Source organism: Solanum tuberosum, unplaced genomic scaffold (assembly GCF_000226075.1).
Source record: "Solanum tuberosum cultivar DM 1-3 516 R44 unplaced genomic scaffold, SolTub_3.0 scf00102, whole genome shotgun sequence".
Classification (NCBI taxonomy): Eukaryota; Viridiplantae; Streptophyta; class Magnoliopsida; order Solanales; family Solanaceae; genus Solanum; species Solanum tuberosum.
Genome location: NW_006239028.1, coordinates 876,370 through 890,919, shown reverse-complemented (window position 1 = coordinate 890,919; position 14,550 = coordinate 876,370). Strand labels below are relative to the sequence as shown.

The window sequence follows — 14,550 nt, the reverse complement described above, 5'->3', positions numbered from 1 at the left end:
TCCGTCGATTGTTCTGTTTTATTTTTAGTCATAACTTGACCGGAATACGGATATAAAGATGTTGGGAGATTGTTTGCTAATTGCCGCTACTCTTTATTGTCCTAGCTTTCGTAGTGTTGTCATGATCAGTTTCAAAATGACAAGTTAGTCTCAGTTGATGTGTGTTTGCTATGAATCTGTGTAAATGATCCGTGTTCGACATCGTATTGTCCTTTCCTTGCCTTAAGCTAAGTGTATGAATCAATAAAATATAGTTATCCGACTTTATTTTCGTATTTCCGTCACTCCTCTTTTCAATATGTTTATTGGAGCAAAGTCTGAACCTTTTAGTCATTAGAAAATAATTGCTTCACTTCGGTCTCTAAAATTACTTTATACCCGTATAATCTAGTCCCATTGTTGTGTATGTTTTGATGTTTTGTCCGGTTCATCTAGGTTGCATGTTACGTTTTTATTAGTCTAATTTACAACTTATAGGCAAGTCATGTCTATTTTCGTTGGATGTCTAGTTTGGTCTCGTGGTGAGGATAATAGGCCAAAAGCGAGTGGCCTCTGCTTTGTATCATTTCGAATCTAAATTGTCATGCCCAACTTTCTATGACATGCCTCAATACGTTTAGATGCTTGCTAGAATTCATCTACACCAAAGCTAAAGTTGTCTGCTTATTTTGAATGCATGCTCATGTATGGAAAATGTGTTAAAAGTCTACTGTATTATTTTGATTTTGCTTGCTGCCATCTCTTATCAAATTCCAAGGGATAGAAATGTTTAGTCTTTGTTTTAGTGATGGATTGAGAAACGTGTCTGTTTCCTTCAAAAGGACTATTTGTCAATTTGCACTTTCTTAGGCCATATGCATATTATTAGTTTATCTCTTTTGGGATTCATTCATCCGCCTTGTGCTCTTTGTCTTTTATTTTGGTTAAACTTGTCCTTCGGTTTTGTTCTTTAAATGAATTTACCGTAAAAAATTAATTTTGAATTTAGTTCATTTTAATCTATGGTTGTATGTTTACTATTATCTATGGGATATAAATATATGTATGTGAAACATTGTTTCTCTATGTTTACTCACTTATTAATTATATCAATATGCAGACCCATATGAATACAACACTTCAATCTTCTTACCCCCCTAACATTATAATGATAATATTAATTCATGCCTAACAATTACACCTCCAATCCATTTCCAATTTTAACATATCATTACTCAGTGGTCAACTATGTTTGTCCAAAAATTTTCATCAACTTTCACACGGAAGCAATTATTATACATATGTCCTTCAATTTCATTTTATAATAAAATAATATATATTCCTATCAACAATCAATATATACAATACAACATTAGAGCTTGTCGAATTCTAATCCTAATTAAATTTTATTTATTTATTTATTTTTATTTTATTTTTTTCTTGTTCTCACTGTGATGATTAGGCGGTAGTGATTATTACTCTCCTTTAGTTTCTTATAGTAAGTCATGAGGGTTGTTACTCATAAGTTTACTTGTTTTCGTTGCATGTGAAATCTACCCATGTCCTCACGAACTCCATCCCCTTCTTGCATTTCCTATGGGGCCTTGGAGGCCCAATCCCCTTTTATTGAGTCGATCAGCCTTCAAAATTGAAGAACATATCCTTGACGTAGGCATACATGTGTTTGGAGCTAATGCAAGATTGTGTACACTAGTATATGCCTAGTGTATACGAAGATGGGAAAATGGGCCTAAAGGCCTCAAATTCAAATTTGTATTTTGTTATTTTGGGTCTAAGCCTTCGTTATTTTATTTATTTTTATTTTGTTAGAATTTAGGACAGGTGAAAAATTGGGCCAAAGGCCCAAAACGAAAATGGGCCCAAATTCTGGCCCAGGCGGACAAGAAAACCAGATTTGGGCCCAAATCTCTTTTCCTCATCATTTTGATTATGCTTGTTTACTTGTTAATATTTGTTGTTAATCTTAAGGTCGAAAAAATTTAAATCCTCGAAAGACACCCATTTTGACTTAACAATTTCACTGAATCGGTCTTTTAAATGAACTTAAAGAATAATTTTTGCAAAAAAAAAAAAAAAGTTATTTCACTTAGTTAGTATTTCTATTTTCCCCTTTACCCCTTTAAAATAGCTCTAACTAAAAATTGTTCAATTCAAATTAAGTCAAACGAATTTAGCCAAATAATTAATTGTCGGATAACCACATTAGTGGACATTTTAGGTGCTTTTAAAACCTTCCTAGAATGTTAATAAGAACCTCGAACCCTTTTCGATTTTCACTAGATTCCTGTTTTAGTCTTGTGAAAATGAATAGTTTTTTCTTGATTTTTCTTAAAAATTAAGTGGCGACTCTTTAAAAATGTCTAAATTATATTTTTAAATAAAACATTCATTAGCTGCAACAACACCATACTACATATGAATTGAGGAGCTTCTACATGAATCTCAAAAATCTAATGCAAAAGTTACTCGATATTACATTTCATGAATTGTAATCTTCTTCTCTTTTTTTTTTTTCTTTTTTTTTTTTTGATTTGTAACCTCATACACAATATTTGACATTACCCAACCATAAATTGGTTCTTTCAAAGACTAAAATAATCTTAATTAAGCTCACTGTTTAGTGTTTACCTTAGTCCAGATAAAATTGAAGGCAGTACTGAACTGATAGGGGCTTCCCTCTGTTGGTTGCCCGCCCCAACCTCAGTTAGAAATTGAAATATGTTGGAATATATGCGTCCACGAGTGACCACGGGACCAGGTCCCTCAGCAGAATAACAGTGCAGAAAGTAAATATCACAATATAAACCAGGCACACGATTTTTACGTGGAAACCTCCTTGCTCAAGGGAGTAAAATCACGACATGTCTCACAAGATTTTCCAAACTGTTTTTACTAATCTTCTCAAGCAAAAGTAAAACACAGTTTACACCACAACAATGAGATTAACTTTCTAATCTCACACTAAGTAATACAACGATTACTTAACCGAGCCTAAGCAGATACCACACTGCCCACTAAGCTACCTACACTACAAGAAAACTGTGAATTACATGGGGATTTTTCTGGGAATTAGTTTGAAAATTCGCAGGAATATTCACACTTTTTTTTTGTAGTGCTACCTCTAGATAACTTAGACTTTAACTAAGCAGATACAACACTGCCCACTAAATCACCTACCATTAGATGACTTAGAATTTTGACTAAGCAGCAACAATGTTGCCCACTAAATCAGTTGACCTTAATTGATTTAGACTTTTGGTAGAACAGAACGAAAATCTAATTCCTTTATAGATTAGGAATAGATTTACAATATAAGCACACGAGACACAAAGCTCTAAATACAACAAAGACTCTTCAGTACTCCATCTGGTCTCTTGTTGATATGATCAATGTTCTTCCTTGAAGATGGCCTTCTTTTCTAGCTTATGAATTTTCAGAGAATATCCAAGTTTTTGTTTGCCAAATCTTGAGTTTGTGTTTTGGAGAAGAGACTATATAAAATCAACACAAACTACTTGAGACAACCCTATTGGCTGAGAGCATGCTGGTGTGAAAAGTTGTGCACCTACCAGCAGCTTTTTCTGACAGACTGTCTTGTCACCTTTTCACATACGCAGTCTTGCAGGGACCAGGTCCCTTGCAAACTTTTCTTAGTAAGTTCTTGAGAAGACGTGTTGGCTCACTCTCCTTTTGAATGAATGAATTAATTTGTTGTTTGTCATATTGACTAAGTCAATCATAAAGAGTTATTGACCGTTGGACAAACAACTTCATCCATTCTGATTGGTGTAGTACGCTGACGCTTCACCAACCTCTGACACGATAGCTTTACAGCTGCACCCCATTATAGATCTGGACGAGAGAACTCAGTCAGGGACCAAGTCCCTGCATTTGTGAAGATTATCAAAACACCTAGAATATAACACTTTCCCCCTTTTTGATAATGACACACAAATATTCCTCACATTGAGTTTGTTCATTCATCTCACTGTGATCAGTCCCAATAACAAGGATCTGGTTCCTTGTTAGATCTCTAAGTTTGTTAAATCATCAGCTCCAAAATAACATTATCCAAGTTGATTTCAACAGACACCAAACCTTACAGTACAAAACCTTGCTTACAACTGTCTTGCTGAAAGTCCCTTCCTTTTTCCTTTCGTATAAATTAGCCCTTTATTTTCCATCGTTTTCCATCCTGAATCTTTACTTTCCTCCTTAATCAGGTTCAGATCAAGTCTTCTTCTGAATGGGACCGGCTATTAATTATTGTTCAACTGTACAAAATAATATCTAATTAATGTACGATGACTTTCACTTACATCTTTGCATCTTCCTTAGTGATGCAGTTTCTGGGATCTTTCATTCACTTATTGAGAAAAAAACATCTATTTTTCACTTAACGTCTTAATTATTTACACTGCACTTGTGGGATTACACTGAGTATGTTATTGTTTAATGTCTTGAATTAGGACTCCTAATGTTTCACCCAACTGGATATTAACGTATCTTGTATCTCAAAGTTACAATTAACTCCAAATTATGATATACTTGTTTCTCCGGTAAATAAAGGCTAAGTTCTTGACATGAATTGACTCTAGTAGTATATATTATAATTACTTTTAGGTTAATCTGTTAAATTTTGATTAAAAAGATCAATTAAGATTCTTAGCACTTATTTTTTTGACTTGAAGATCTTATTCTCATTAGTTGTTATATTTATTGGGGTTTGACTTTAGGCCCTAGCTAGCTAGCTAGTCAATAATAAGGTGCTGGAATAGAGAGAAGAAATCAACAAAATTTGTTGTACTTTTCTTCCTCAAAATATTAGAATTTTGGTATCCTTTTCTTCCTTAACTATGTATGCACTACGGAAGAAAGTGCATATCCAAGAATCATTCAAGACGTTAGAGTCCCACAAGGTGCAAATCCAAAAGAGAAGTAAAAAATGCAATATCACGAGGCTGTTTCAAATTCGTTTAAAAAAGCAATGATTGCAGAGCCTTCTTTCTGAAAATAGTCCAATGGTTGTTAATTATAGTGCCACTCTTTTCATGCTCAGTCTCCTCATTCTTTCTTCACAGCATCTGATTAGTTGTCAACCTTCTGAAACTTTTATCACCAATTCCTCCATTTCCTGGATCAATAACCGCGCCCGCTCCTATGTAGTGAATTCCACAGATGGAGCCACACTGACACCCATCCTATCGAGAGAAGGGAATGAGGCTCTGTTTGTCTGTGGTTTCTTATGTGATTACAATGGCACTGCTTGCGTTTTTGGCGTCCTTATATTACCAAATACCTATGATTCTTATCTATACTACCCGAGATTAGTATGGTCAGCAAATCGGAACAATCCAGTTAGAACCAATGCAACCTTGCAACTTAGGCAAGATGGAGGCTTGTTGTTGATGGACTCAGATGGCACTTTGATTTGGAATACAAGCACAAGCGGAAAGGTTTCTGTGGGATTCAACTTGACAGTAATGGGAAATCTTGTCCTCTTTGACAAAAGTAACGACATCATTTGGCAGTCTTTTGATCATCCTACAGACACTTTGGTTCCGGGACAAATAATGGTCCCTGGACAAAAGCTGATATCCAGAATATCAGCAACAGACTGGAATGAAGGTATGCTCACACTTGATTTTAAATATTCTGGCCTTTCTGCTTACATTGAGTCAAATCCACGCCAACTCTATGTCTTGAGACTTGGTGTGGAAAAACCTTTCCAGTTTCCTGGACTAGGCTTTTCTTTGAAAGGTTATGGTTCCAGAGGGATGTTAACCATAGGTTTCGAATTTTCAAATGCTCGATTCATGAGATTAGGGGTTGATGGGCATTTAAGGGTGTATCACTGGAGAGGATCTTGGTCAGAGGAGGCTGATCTATTTACATACTACATTGGTGAGTGCGGGTATCCAACCATGTGTGGAAATTACTCTGTATGTGGAAATGGGCAATGTACTTGTCCTCAAACCGCGGTTGGATTTGGTCAGACTAACTTTCTCCAGCAAATCAATTACAGGCAGCCAAACCAGGGGTGTGTCCTTGTCACACCTATCTCTTGTGAACATTCCCAATATCATATTCTTATGGAGCTTGAGGACATAGCTTATATTCCCCTTTATTTTCAGTACGGTACCAACAAAACAGATTTGGAAAATTGCAAAAGGTCCTGCTTAAGTAACTGTTCTTGCAAAGCAGCTCAATTTCAATTTAGTGGTCCTGGTAACACAATAGGTGACTGCGCATTGTTGAATGATGTGTTTTCGCTCACAGACAATTATGGAGCACCCAATAAGACCACTCTTTTCATCAAGATGCAGAACTCTTCTTACCTACAAGCCTCTCCACCACTTATCTCTTCAGAGAAGAAATCAAAGCGTGTCCCAACAATAGTAGGATCCACCATCGGAGCTTCATTTGGTTTGCTTCTCATGGTTTTAACTTGCTTTGCCTATATTTTCAGAAGGAGAAAAGGACTCGAGGAAGACGAGGAGGAGTTCCTTGATCAAATACCAGGAATGCCTACTAGATTTTCCTACGAGGAACTCACTGTGATGACAGAAAATTTCAGCGAGACACTTGGGGAAGGGGGATTTGGTTCTGTATTTGAAGGAACAATGAGTGATGGCACCAAAATAGCGGTGAAGCGTATGCAAGGATTCGGTAATGTGAAGAAATCATTCTTAGCTGAGGTAGCAACAATCGGTAGCATTCAGCATGTCAATTTGGTAAAACTTGTTGGATTTTGTGCTGAGAAATCACACAGACTTCTGGTTTATGAATTCATGGCCAATGTCTCTTTAGATAGGTGGATTTTTCACGGAACAGGGGAAAAATCCCTCACATGGGGTGTCAGGAAAAAAATCATATCAGACGTCGCCAAGGGCCTAGCTTACCTACATGAAGATTGTAACAACAAAATTATTCATTTGGATATTAAACCTCAGAACATTCTTCTTGATCATAATCTCAATGCAAAAGTATCAGATTTTGGGTTATCAAAGCTTGTGGGGAAAGATGAAAGTAATATAGTTACAGCAATGAGAGGAACACCAGGCTATTTAGCACCTGAATGGTTGCATGAGGTCATTACTGAGAAAGTGGATGTTTATAGCTTTGGGGTTGTGATCTTGGAAATCATCTGCGGCCGGAAGAATTTGGATCGTTATCAAGATGAGGATGATATGCATTTGCTTAGTTTGTTCATGAGAAAGGCAGTGGAGAGACAACTCTTGGAAATGGTGGACAAGAAGAGTGAAGACATGCAGCTACATAGAAAAGAGGCTGTGGAAATGATGAAGATTGCAGCCTGGTGTTTACAAAGTGATTATACTAAGAGGCCTTCCATGTCGTTGGTAGTTAAGGTGTTGCAGGGTTTAGTCGCTGCTGAAACCGATTTGGATTACAGCTTCACATTTCCAACAATGACGAGAAAAGTTGCCGGAGCTATTCAAGAAAGGGAAGCTGTGGTTGGTATCAGTTTACCATTTCCATCACAGTTGTCAGGACCTAGGTAAATTGCTGGTTAAGTTCCAACAGTGTGACTGCATAATTGCTCCTCCATTACTTGCTTTCATTCTGTTATAAATTGTATAATTTCAAATTTTACAACTTGATTTGTGATTCTTAGTAATATTTATCATCAAGATTGAATAGCTAATGAGTCACAACCATATGTCCATACCTTTTGAGTTATCACTACTTATTTGCTGCGAAAAGCCATTTTGTGTTTTTCATAATTCCCCATTATATCGACGCTATTTCAGAAACATAATGTAGAAAAGTAGAACCCATTATCTATTCGAGAAGGTTAGATTGATCGCAGTCTAATTAACTTATTGAGTATCATGAGCCATTTTCTTTTTCCTAGCTCTCATTCATCTATCTTTCAGTCTGTTTAGGATTTTTCATTTTTCTTATCATTGTCTGATTATCTCAGTGTGTTCCGACCACATGTAAAGACATAGTTGAAAACTAAGATGTTTATTGCAGTTTTTGCTCTTGTTAACAGAGATCAAGTAGACCCCTTACTCTTAGAAATATAAAATGTGCTGCATATGAAGATGTATTGATGCACAAAGATGCAAATTAGAAAAGAAATCAAAGCTGAGGGAAGAAATTTTGGAAACTGTATGTACAACAGACAGATGGATCTAATGATGAAGCATGGAAATACAAAGGAAAAAATATACTATGGAAAAGGAAAAAAAGAAACTCACAACCTCTTAAGCTTATTGTTCACCTTGGACCGGATAAAATTGAAGGCAATATTAGGCTGATAGTGTCTTCCCTCTGTTGGTTGCCATCCTCAACCTCGGGTAGGCTTGTGAAATCGTAATCCAAGTTTGTTTCAACAGACACCAAACCTTCCAATGCCTTAACCACCAATGACATGGAAGGCCTCTTGTTGAAATCGCCCTGTAGACACCACGCAGCAATGCTCATCATTTCTGTCACTTCTTCTTTGTGAATCTGCATATCCTCATTGTTTTTTGTCAACAATATCCATAAGCTGCTGTTGTTCCGCTTTTGTTTCAAAAACACTTAGCAAATGGACATCCTCATCAGCTTGGGACCTATCCAAATTCTTTCGCCCACACAAAATCTCCAAGAGCACAATTCCAAAGGCATACACATCAATTTTCTCAGTGATTTCCGACCTCAACCATTCGGGGGCTAAATACCCTGGTGTTCCTCTCATCCTAGTTACTACTTTGCTTTCGTCTTTATCGATCAGTTTCGACAGCCCAAAATCAGATATCTTAGCATTGAATTTTTTATCTAGAAGGATATTTTATGGTTTGATGTCCAAATGAATTATCTTCTAGCTGCATTTGTCATGAAGATAAGCTAATCCTTTGGCAATATCTGTTATAATCATTTGCCTCGTATGCCATCCAAGCCCATTTTCTTCATTTTTATGATAAATCCATCTATCTAGTGATCCATTTACCATGTGTTCATAGATCAGAAGTCTTTGGCTCTTTTCGGCACAAAATCCAATGAGTTTTACCAGATTGACTAGGTGAATGCCGCCGACTATCTTTACTTCTGTTAAGAATGACTCCATCACATGACCTAGACCATCCAGACGCTTCACAGCTATTTTGGTGCCCTTACTCAGTGTTCCTTCGTATACCGAGCCAAATCCTCCTTCCCCAAGCTTTCTTCTGAAATCTTCAGTTATTATTCTTAGTTCATTGTAAGAGAACCGAATTAGCATTCCCGGTAAGATTGGTTCGAGATCCATAACATCCCCAGCCTTTGTGGAATCATGTGTCCTCTTTTTGAAGATAACAAAGCAAGCAGTGATACTTAAAATTATCCCAAAGAAACCTGCAAGAGTAGATCCTATTATCACTGTGTGAGGTCTTGATTTTTTTCCTCCAGCTATTTTGGTGCCATTACTCAGTGTTTTTGAGGAATTCTGCACTTTAAGAAATACTCTCCTGTCCATCCCGTCCTTGCTGTTTATTAGAGAATAGACCTCATTCAGTAACAAACAGCTCCCACTTGTAGCCCCATCGGAATCATATCTGAAGGCCACAGCTTTGCAGGAACAGTTTCTCAGACAGGCCCTTTTGCAATCTTCCAATATGCTCGAAATTATTTCATTGCTGAAGTCAAACGCAAAATATGTGGTATTCTTGAGCTCTAGATTAATCACATGATCACCTATGATTTTCCAATCAAATGCGCTCTCATCCCATTGGTATACCCGTAAATGCCCATCGGGCTCAAGCTTCATGAATTGAGCTGGTGATGCCTAGTCTTGCAGAGAATTAAGTGTTTGACCATCAAAAGTGAAATACATGCTATCCGGATTAGTTGAAGCATAGTAAACTTGAGGTGGATCGGATTCAATGTAACTTTCCCAACTCCCATTGATAATAGCAAGAGAAAACAAACCTTGACTCCGATTGGTTTCTGAATGCTTGCTATGAGCTTCCTCCCAGAAACCAAACTCTGGCCTGGGAGCAAAGAATCCATAGGATGATCGGAAGACTGCCAAATTGTGCGATTGGATTAGTTCAAGAGCACGAGATTCCCCGTTTCTGTCATACTTAAGCCAGAAACAGATTTGCCAGTAGTATTAGTGGACCAAACAGAAGTGCCATCAGAGTCTGCCAAGACCAAGTTTCCATCTAGGCCTAGTTGCAAGGCTGCATTGGCTTTCACTGGATGGTCTCTATTAGCAGACCAAACCAACTGGAAATCCATTAACTTTCTCTCAGTAGAGGAGCTGTCTGGGAATGCAAAGAAGATCCCGAGAAGGCATTCGACACTTTGGTCATTGCAATAGAAGCCACAGAAGTGGTACTTATTTCCATCATTTCCACTCAGAAGGATGGGTGTCATGAAAGATGAGTCACATGTGGAATCTGCATCTAACGAATACGGCCTGTTGATCCATGAAGTGGAAAGTCCAGCAGTAGAATTCAAATAACTGCCATTCAGGTACCCCGAAAACTGGGATGAAGCAAACTTGAATGACAAAAAGTGGAGATAAATGATGAACATGACAGGAAAATACAATCTCAGCTCTGCAATCATTTCTTACTAAAACTAAGAAAATGTTTGAAATCTGCTTTGCTAACTACTCCTTCCGTGTTCTAACAATGTCTTTCTTTTGGGAACGCGCCTCTTTGGTCAATACAAGAGAGCGGCCTCACAAAAAACTTTCAGTCCATGTGGTATTATTTTTTTACAAAAGTTTGTCTATTTTCAATCAGGGACGGAGTTAGAAGCACAGAAACAAGTTCGATGATACCAAACTCAGTAGCTTTTGCTCAAATAGTATATTCGTATAAAGAAATTCATTAAATATTTACAAATATTATCATTACTCATATGATACTTTTCACAAACATAAAGTGGTCATGCTCTGGCTATTCCCTTTTACACGTGAAGGATGAATATGATATAACTATTTACAGTGAAGGCTAAACGAAATCACTTGTTTCCTTTTTAATATTTTAAAGCAAAGTGGGAAGACAGACTAATGTCTACCTTTTTCCTAAAGCTCTCAAAATGGGCTTGGCCCGCTAGACCGGCCCAACCCAACCCTTGAATTAAATGGGGTTGGGCTCAATTTTTTCAGCCCATTTAGGAACGAGGCTTTTTAGCCCAGCCTCATTTGATCCGCTGGCCTCGTAGGCCCAACCCGCAAGCCTCAGAGGTCAGCCCGCAGGCTGTGAATTTTAAAAATATTTATTATATATATTTTAAGTGGTGTTTTATTTGTTAAGATTTTGTCAATAGATATTTTTAAAATATCAATATAAAATAAAGGCTATATTTTTTACATTTTAGGGTCATTAGCCACTAAATATTTTTATTAGCCCAAGTTCATTACTTCATTATAACTATGAATAACTTCTTTTACTTTTGTTTTTATGCCTAATTTTTCAGTTCTCCTTTATTGTCTTGTTTATGAAAATAATGATCATGTAATATTTTTTTGCTTGGATGAATCTTATGAATGTTGTATCTTGGCTATTATGTATTTATTTTGTAAATATTCACTGAAGTATGTGTAACTCGTGAATGAATTTATGTATGTATTGATGTCGTATCCATCGGACATCAACGTTCGTATCCTTTCTAAGAGGAAAATGTTGCCGTTTTTGTCACGCCCCGAGCCTACACCCTGGGCGGGACCGGCACCCGGTGACCATTGTTGGCCCCAAGCGAACCCTTGACCTGACTTTCTTAACTCAGCGGAAACCTAACTCAACAGAATAACTCAATACCATGCAGGGTTATAAAACAACTTAACTGATGCATAACATGCCAAAAGGCAACTCGTGTCTCAAAATAGGATATTTACATATATACATAGATGAGAGACTCAAAACTAACTGACTGACTGTCTATGAAGCCTCTAAAATACTGAGATGGATGTTGGGACAGACCCCGCAACATCCTAACAAAACAAAACTAGGAACACAAAATAACCGAGTCCTCCGGAAAGCAAGGAGGCTCACCACTGACTCTGGAGTGCTCAGCTGGATCAACGGCATGCAGGATGCTGATCCGAGGTACCTATATCTGCATCATAATAAGATGCAGGCCAACTGACATCAGTACATGGAATGTACGAGTATGCAATCTGGAAATCTAACCCACAACTTAAGCTTGAAAAGAGTACAAGAAGAAACTGAATAACTTACCTGGCTCAACTCAACTCAACCTGACTGACTCATTTCAATATAATGCAATTTTAAAACAAGTGCAATATAAAGAAAAATTGTTTAAAACATGATATAAACTCAGTGTGTATACAAAGATACAATAAGCCTGAGATGTATATAGAAATACAATTGAACTGATGTATATAAAATACAATAATTTCTGTGTATAAAAATACAATAACTGTTGTGGGAGTTTCTCTAACCGACAACCATCACATTCTTCCTGCTGATTTGAGATAATTACTCAAAAACTTAGCTCAAAGGCTATCTTGGAAATCTCAGTTTCCTCTCTTTCTTTATGAAAACTAGCCCGAAGGCTCTTTGAAAATCTAAGTTTCCAATCTTGTTTAAATGTGAAAACATTCCTTTAAAACTTCTTTGGAAATATATAGTTCCCTAATAACTTTTGAGAAATGAACTCAACTTTATACTCTTAGCTTAACTTGAAACTCTTTACTTCTCAACTTTATACTCTTGACTTAACTTGAAACTCGATACTCTTTGCTTGACTTGCAACTCTATGCTCTTTGCTTGACTTGCAACTCTATGCTCTTTGCTTGACTGGAAACTTGAGCCTTAAAATGAAGTTAAAACTTTCATTAAAGACTCTTGAACAACTTTAAAGACTCTTGCGTGACTTACTTCTTAGCTTCTAAGCTTGGCTCTAACTTCACTTGACTTCTAACTTTACTTGACTTCTAACTTCACTTGACTTGGAAACTAACTCTCCTTGAATTGGAATTATGGATTCAAGGTGTTTGATCACATGCTTATAGATGAGTTCTTGACTTTTAGAAGTACCTTGGAGGATTGGAAACAACTAGGAAACATATGTACAATACCAAGGAACATAGCATGAGAAGGTGGGGGATAAAAGAGAAGTCTTGGCGTCCTTGGCGCTCTGCAAGGCGCGGAGCGCCAGCCCTCGAAATTCAGAGGGGGCCTGCTGGCGCTCTGCTAGGCGCGCCGCCCCAAGGGGGAAGTTCAGAACCCTTTTTGGGGCGCGCTGGCAGGAGCGACGCGCCAACCCCTTGCCCAGAAACTCGACTTTTCTCCCTCTTTCTCCAACTCTAAACCACCCTAACTTCAAAGGTTTCAACCCCACACACTAAGAATCATAAAATCCCTCAACACACAAGAGATTCAAATCAAAACACATCCAAATCATGTCCCAAAGCAACAAGGGACTCCAACAACACAACCAACAACTTCAACAACACAACCAATCTTTTCTTGAAAATAAAATGAGTTTGGCGTGTGGGGGAATGGATCAATCCAACACTATGAACTCACATACCTAGTAGGGATCACCCCCGATGATATCCACGACGGAAACTTGCTTGATCTCCTCTTTCTCCTCTTCTTCTCTTCTTCACTCTCAAACCCTAACTCTCACTCTTTAAAAATGGGACAAACTGATCTAAAAATCAGCCTAACACAACAATATAACCAAAGGAATTGGTTAGGGAAAAGACCAAAATGCCCTTTAAAATTTCCGGACAGATTTTCCCTGCCAACTGCCCAACTTCCAAAGGGCATAACTCACTCATACGAACTCAGAATTGAGCAAACTCGGTGGCGTTGGAAAAGATCATTCCACGAAATTTGCAACCATAACTTGAACTACACCTAACTCATCCTGATCTAGGAGTTATAACTATTCAAAGTTGGCCAAAAACTCACTTTTTCCCATACTTGGCCAAATTTCCAGATTTTTAAATTCCTTCCAAAATGACTATTTCCAATTCTAAGCCTCTTCATAGTTATTTCACATTGCCGGATGTTACAGTTTTTTTGTTGAAGGGCCAACCCGTTCCAACCCGTGGCCTGTTTAGGGTTGGGTTGGGCTGCTATTTTGTCGGCCCTTTAATTAAAGGGTAAATCACATAAATATGTAATATTAAAAATATATTTACCATCTACGGCAATACAATTTTTCTAACTAAATATAACAATTTTTTAGAATTAAAAAATTGTACTGTTTATCTTCCTTCGCCTCTTTCTCTGCCCTTTTTCTCTTCCTCCTCTTTTTTTTTTGAAATTTTTCATTTAAATAACTGTTTTTAAATCAGTTTTTGCCCATATTTCACTATTTTTATAGAAAAGTCAAAAAAGTGTACAATATCATGTTCTCAAATAGAAATTTTCAAATCTTTAAAATTATAGAAACAAGAGTTCACCATTGATGATCATTATAAAGATTCAAATTTTGAATACATTATTTGAATTTTACGAATTTATGATTAGTTTGGTAAGGTTAATTCCTACAAATAATTGAAAATGTTGTTTGGAGTTTATATCCCAATTTTAAGAGGGTTTGGTTAAGTTTATAATTGATTTTAGGAGAAAT

At 37.0% G+C, this 14,550-nt stretch overlaps 1 protein-coding gene and 1 pseudogene across 1 annotated transcript; one reads left to right on the top strand and one right to left on the bottom strand.

Moving 5' to 3' along the window:
* Positions 1 to 4,874: 4,874 nt before the first annotated feature.
* On the top strand, positions 4,875 to 7,622 carry LOC102583202 (G-type lectin S-receptor-like serine/threonine-protein kinase SD2-5). The gene has a single exon (XM_006348843.2). The coding sequence runs from the start codon at positions 5,022 to 5,024 to the stop codon at positions 7,521 to 7,523; it is 2,502 nt and encodes an 833-aa protein (XP_006348905.2). The 5' UTR covers positions 4,875 to 5,021; the 3' UTR covers positions 7,524 to 7,622.
* A 612-nt stretch (positions 7,623 to 8,234) lies between these two features.
* Positions 8,235 to 10,560, bottom strand: LOC102583409 (G-type lectin S-receptor-like serine/threonine-protein kinase SD2-5; annotated as a pseudogene).
* Between the last annotated feature and the right edge of the window lie 3,990 nt (positions 10,561 to 14,550).

Excerpts from the sequence above, each read along its gene's own strand:
- LOC102583202 (XM_006348843.2), top strand. The coding sequence starts at position 5,022 with ATGGTTGTTAATTATAGTGCCACTCTTTTCATGCTCAGTCTCCTCATT.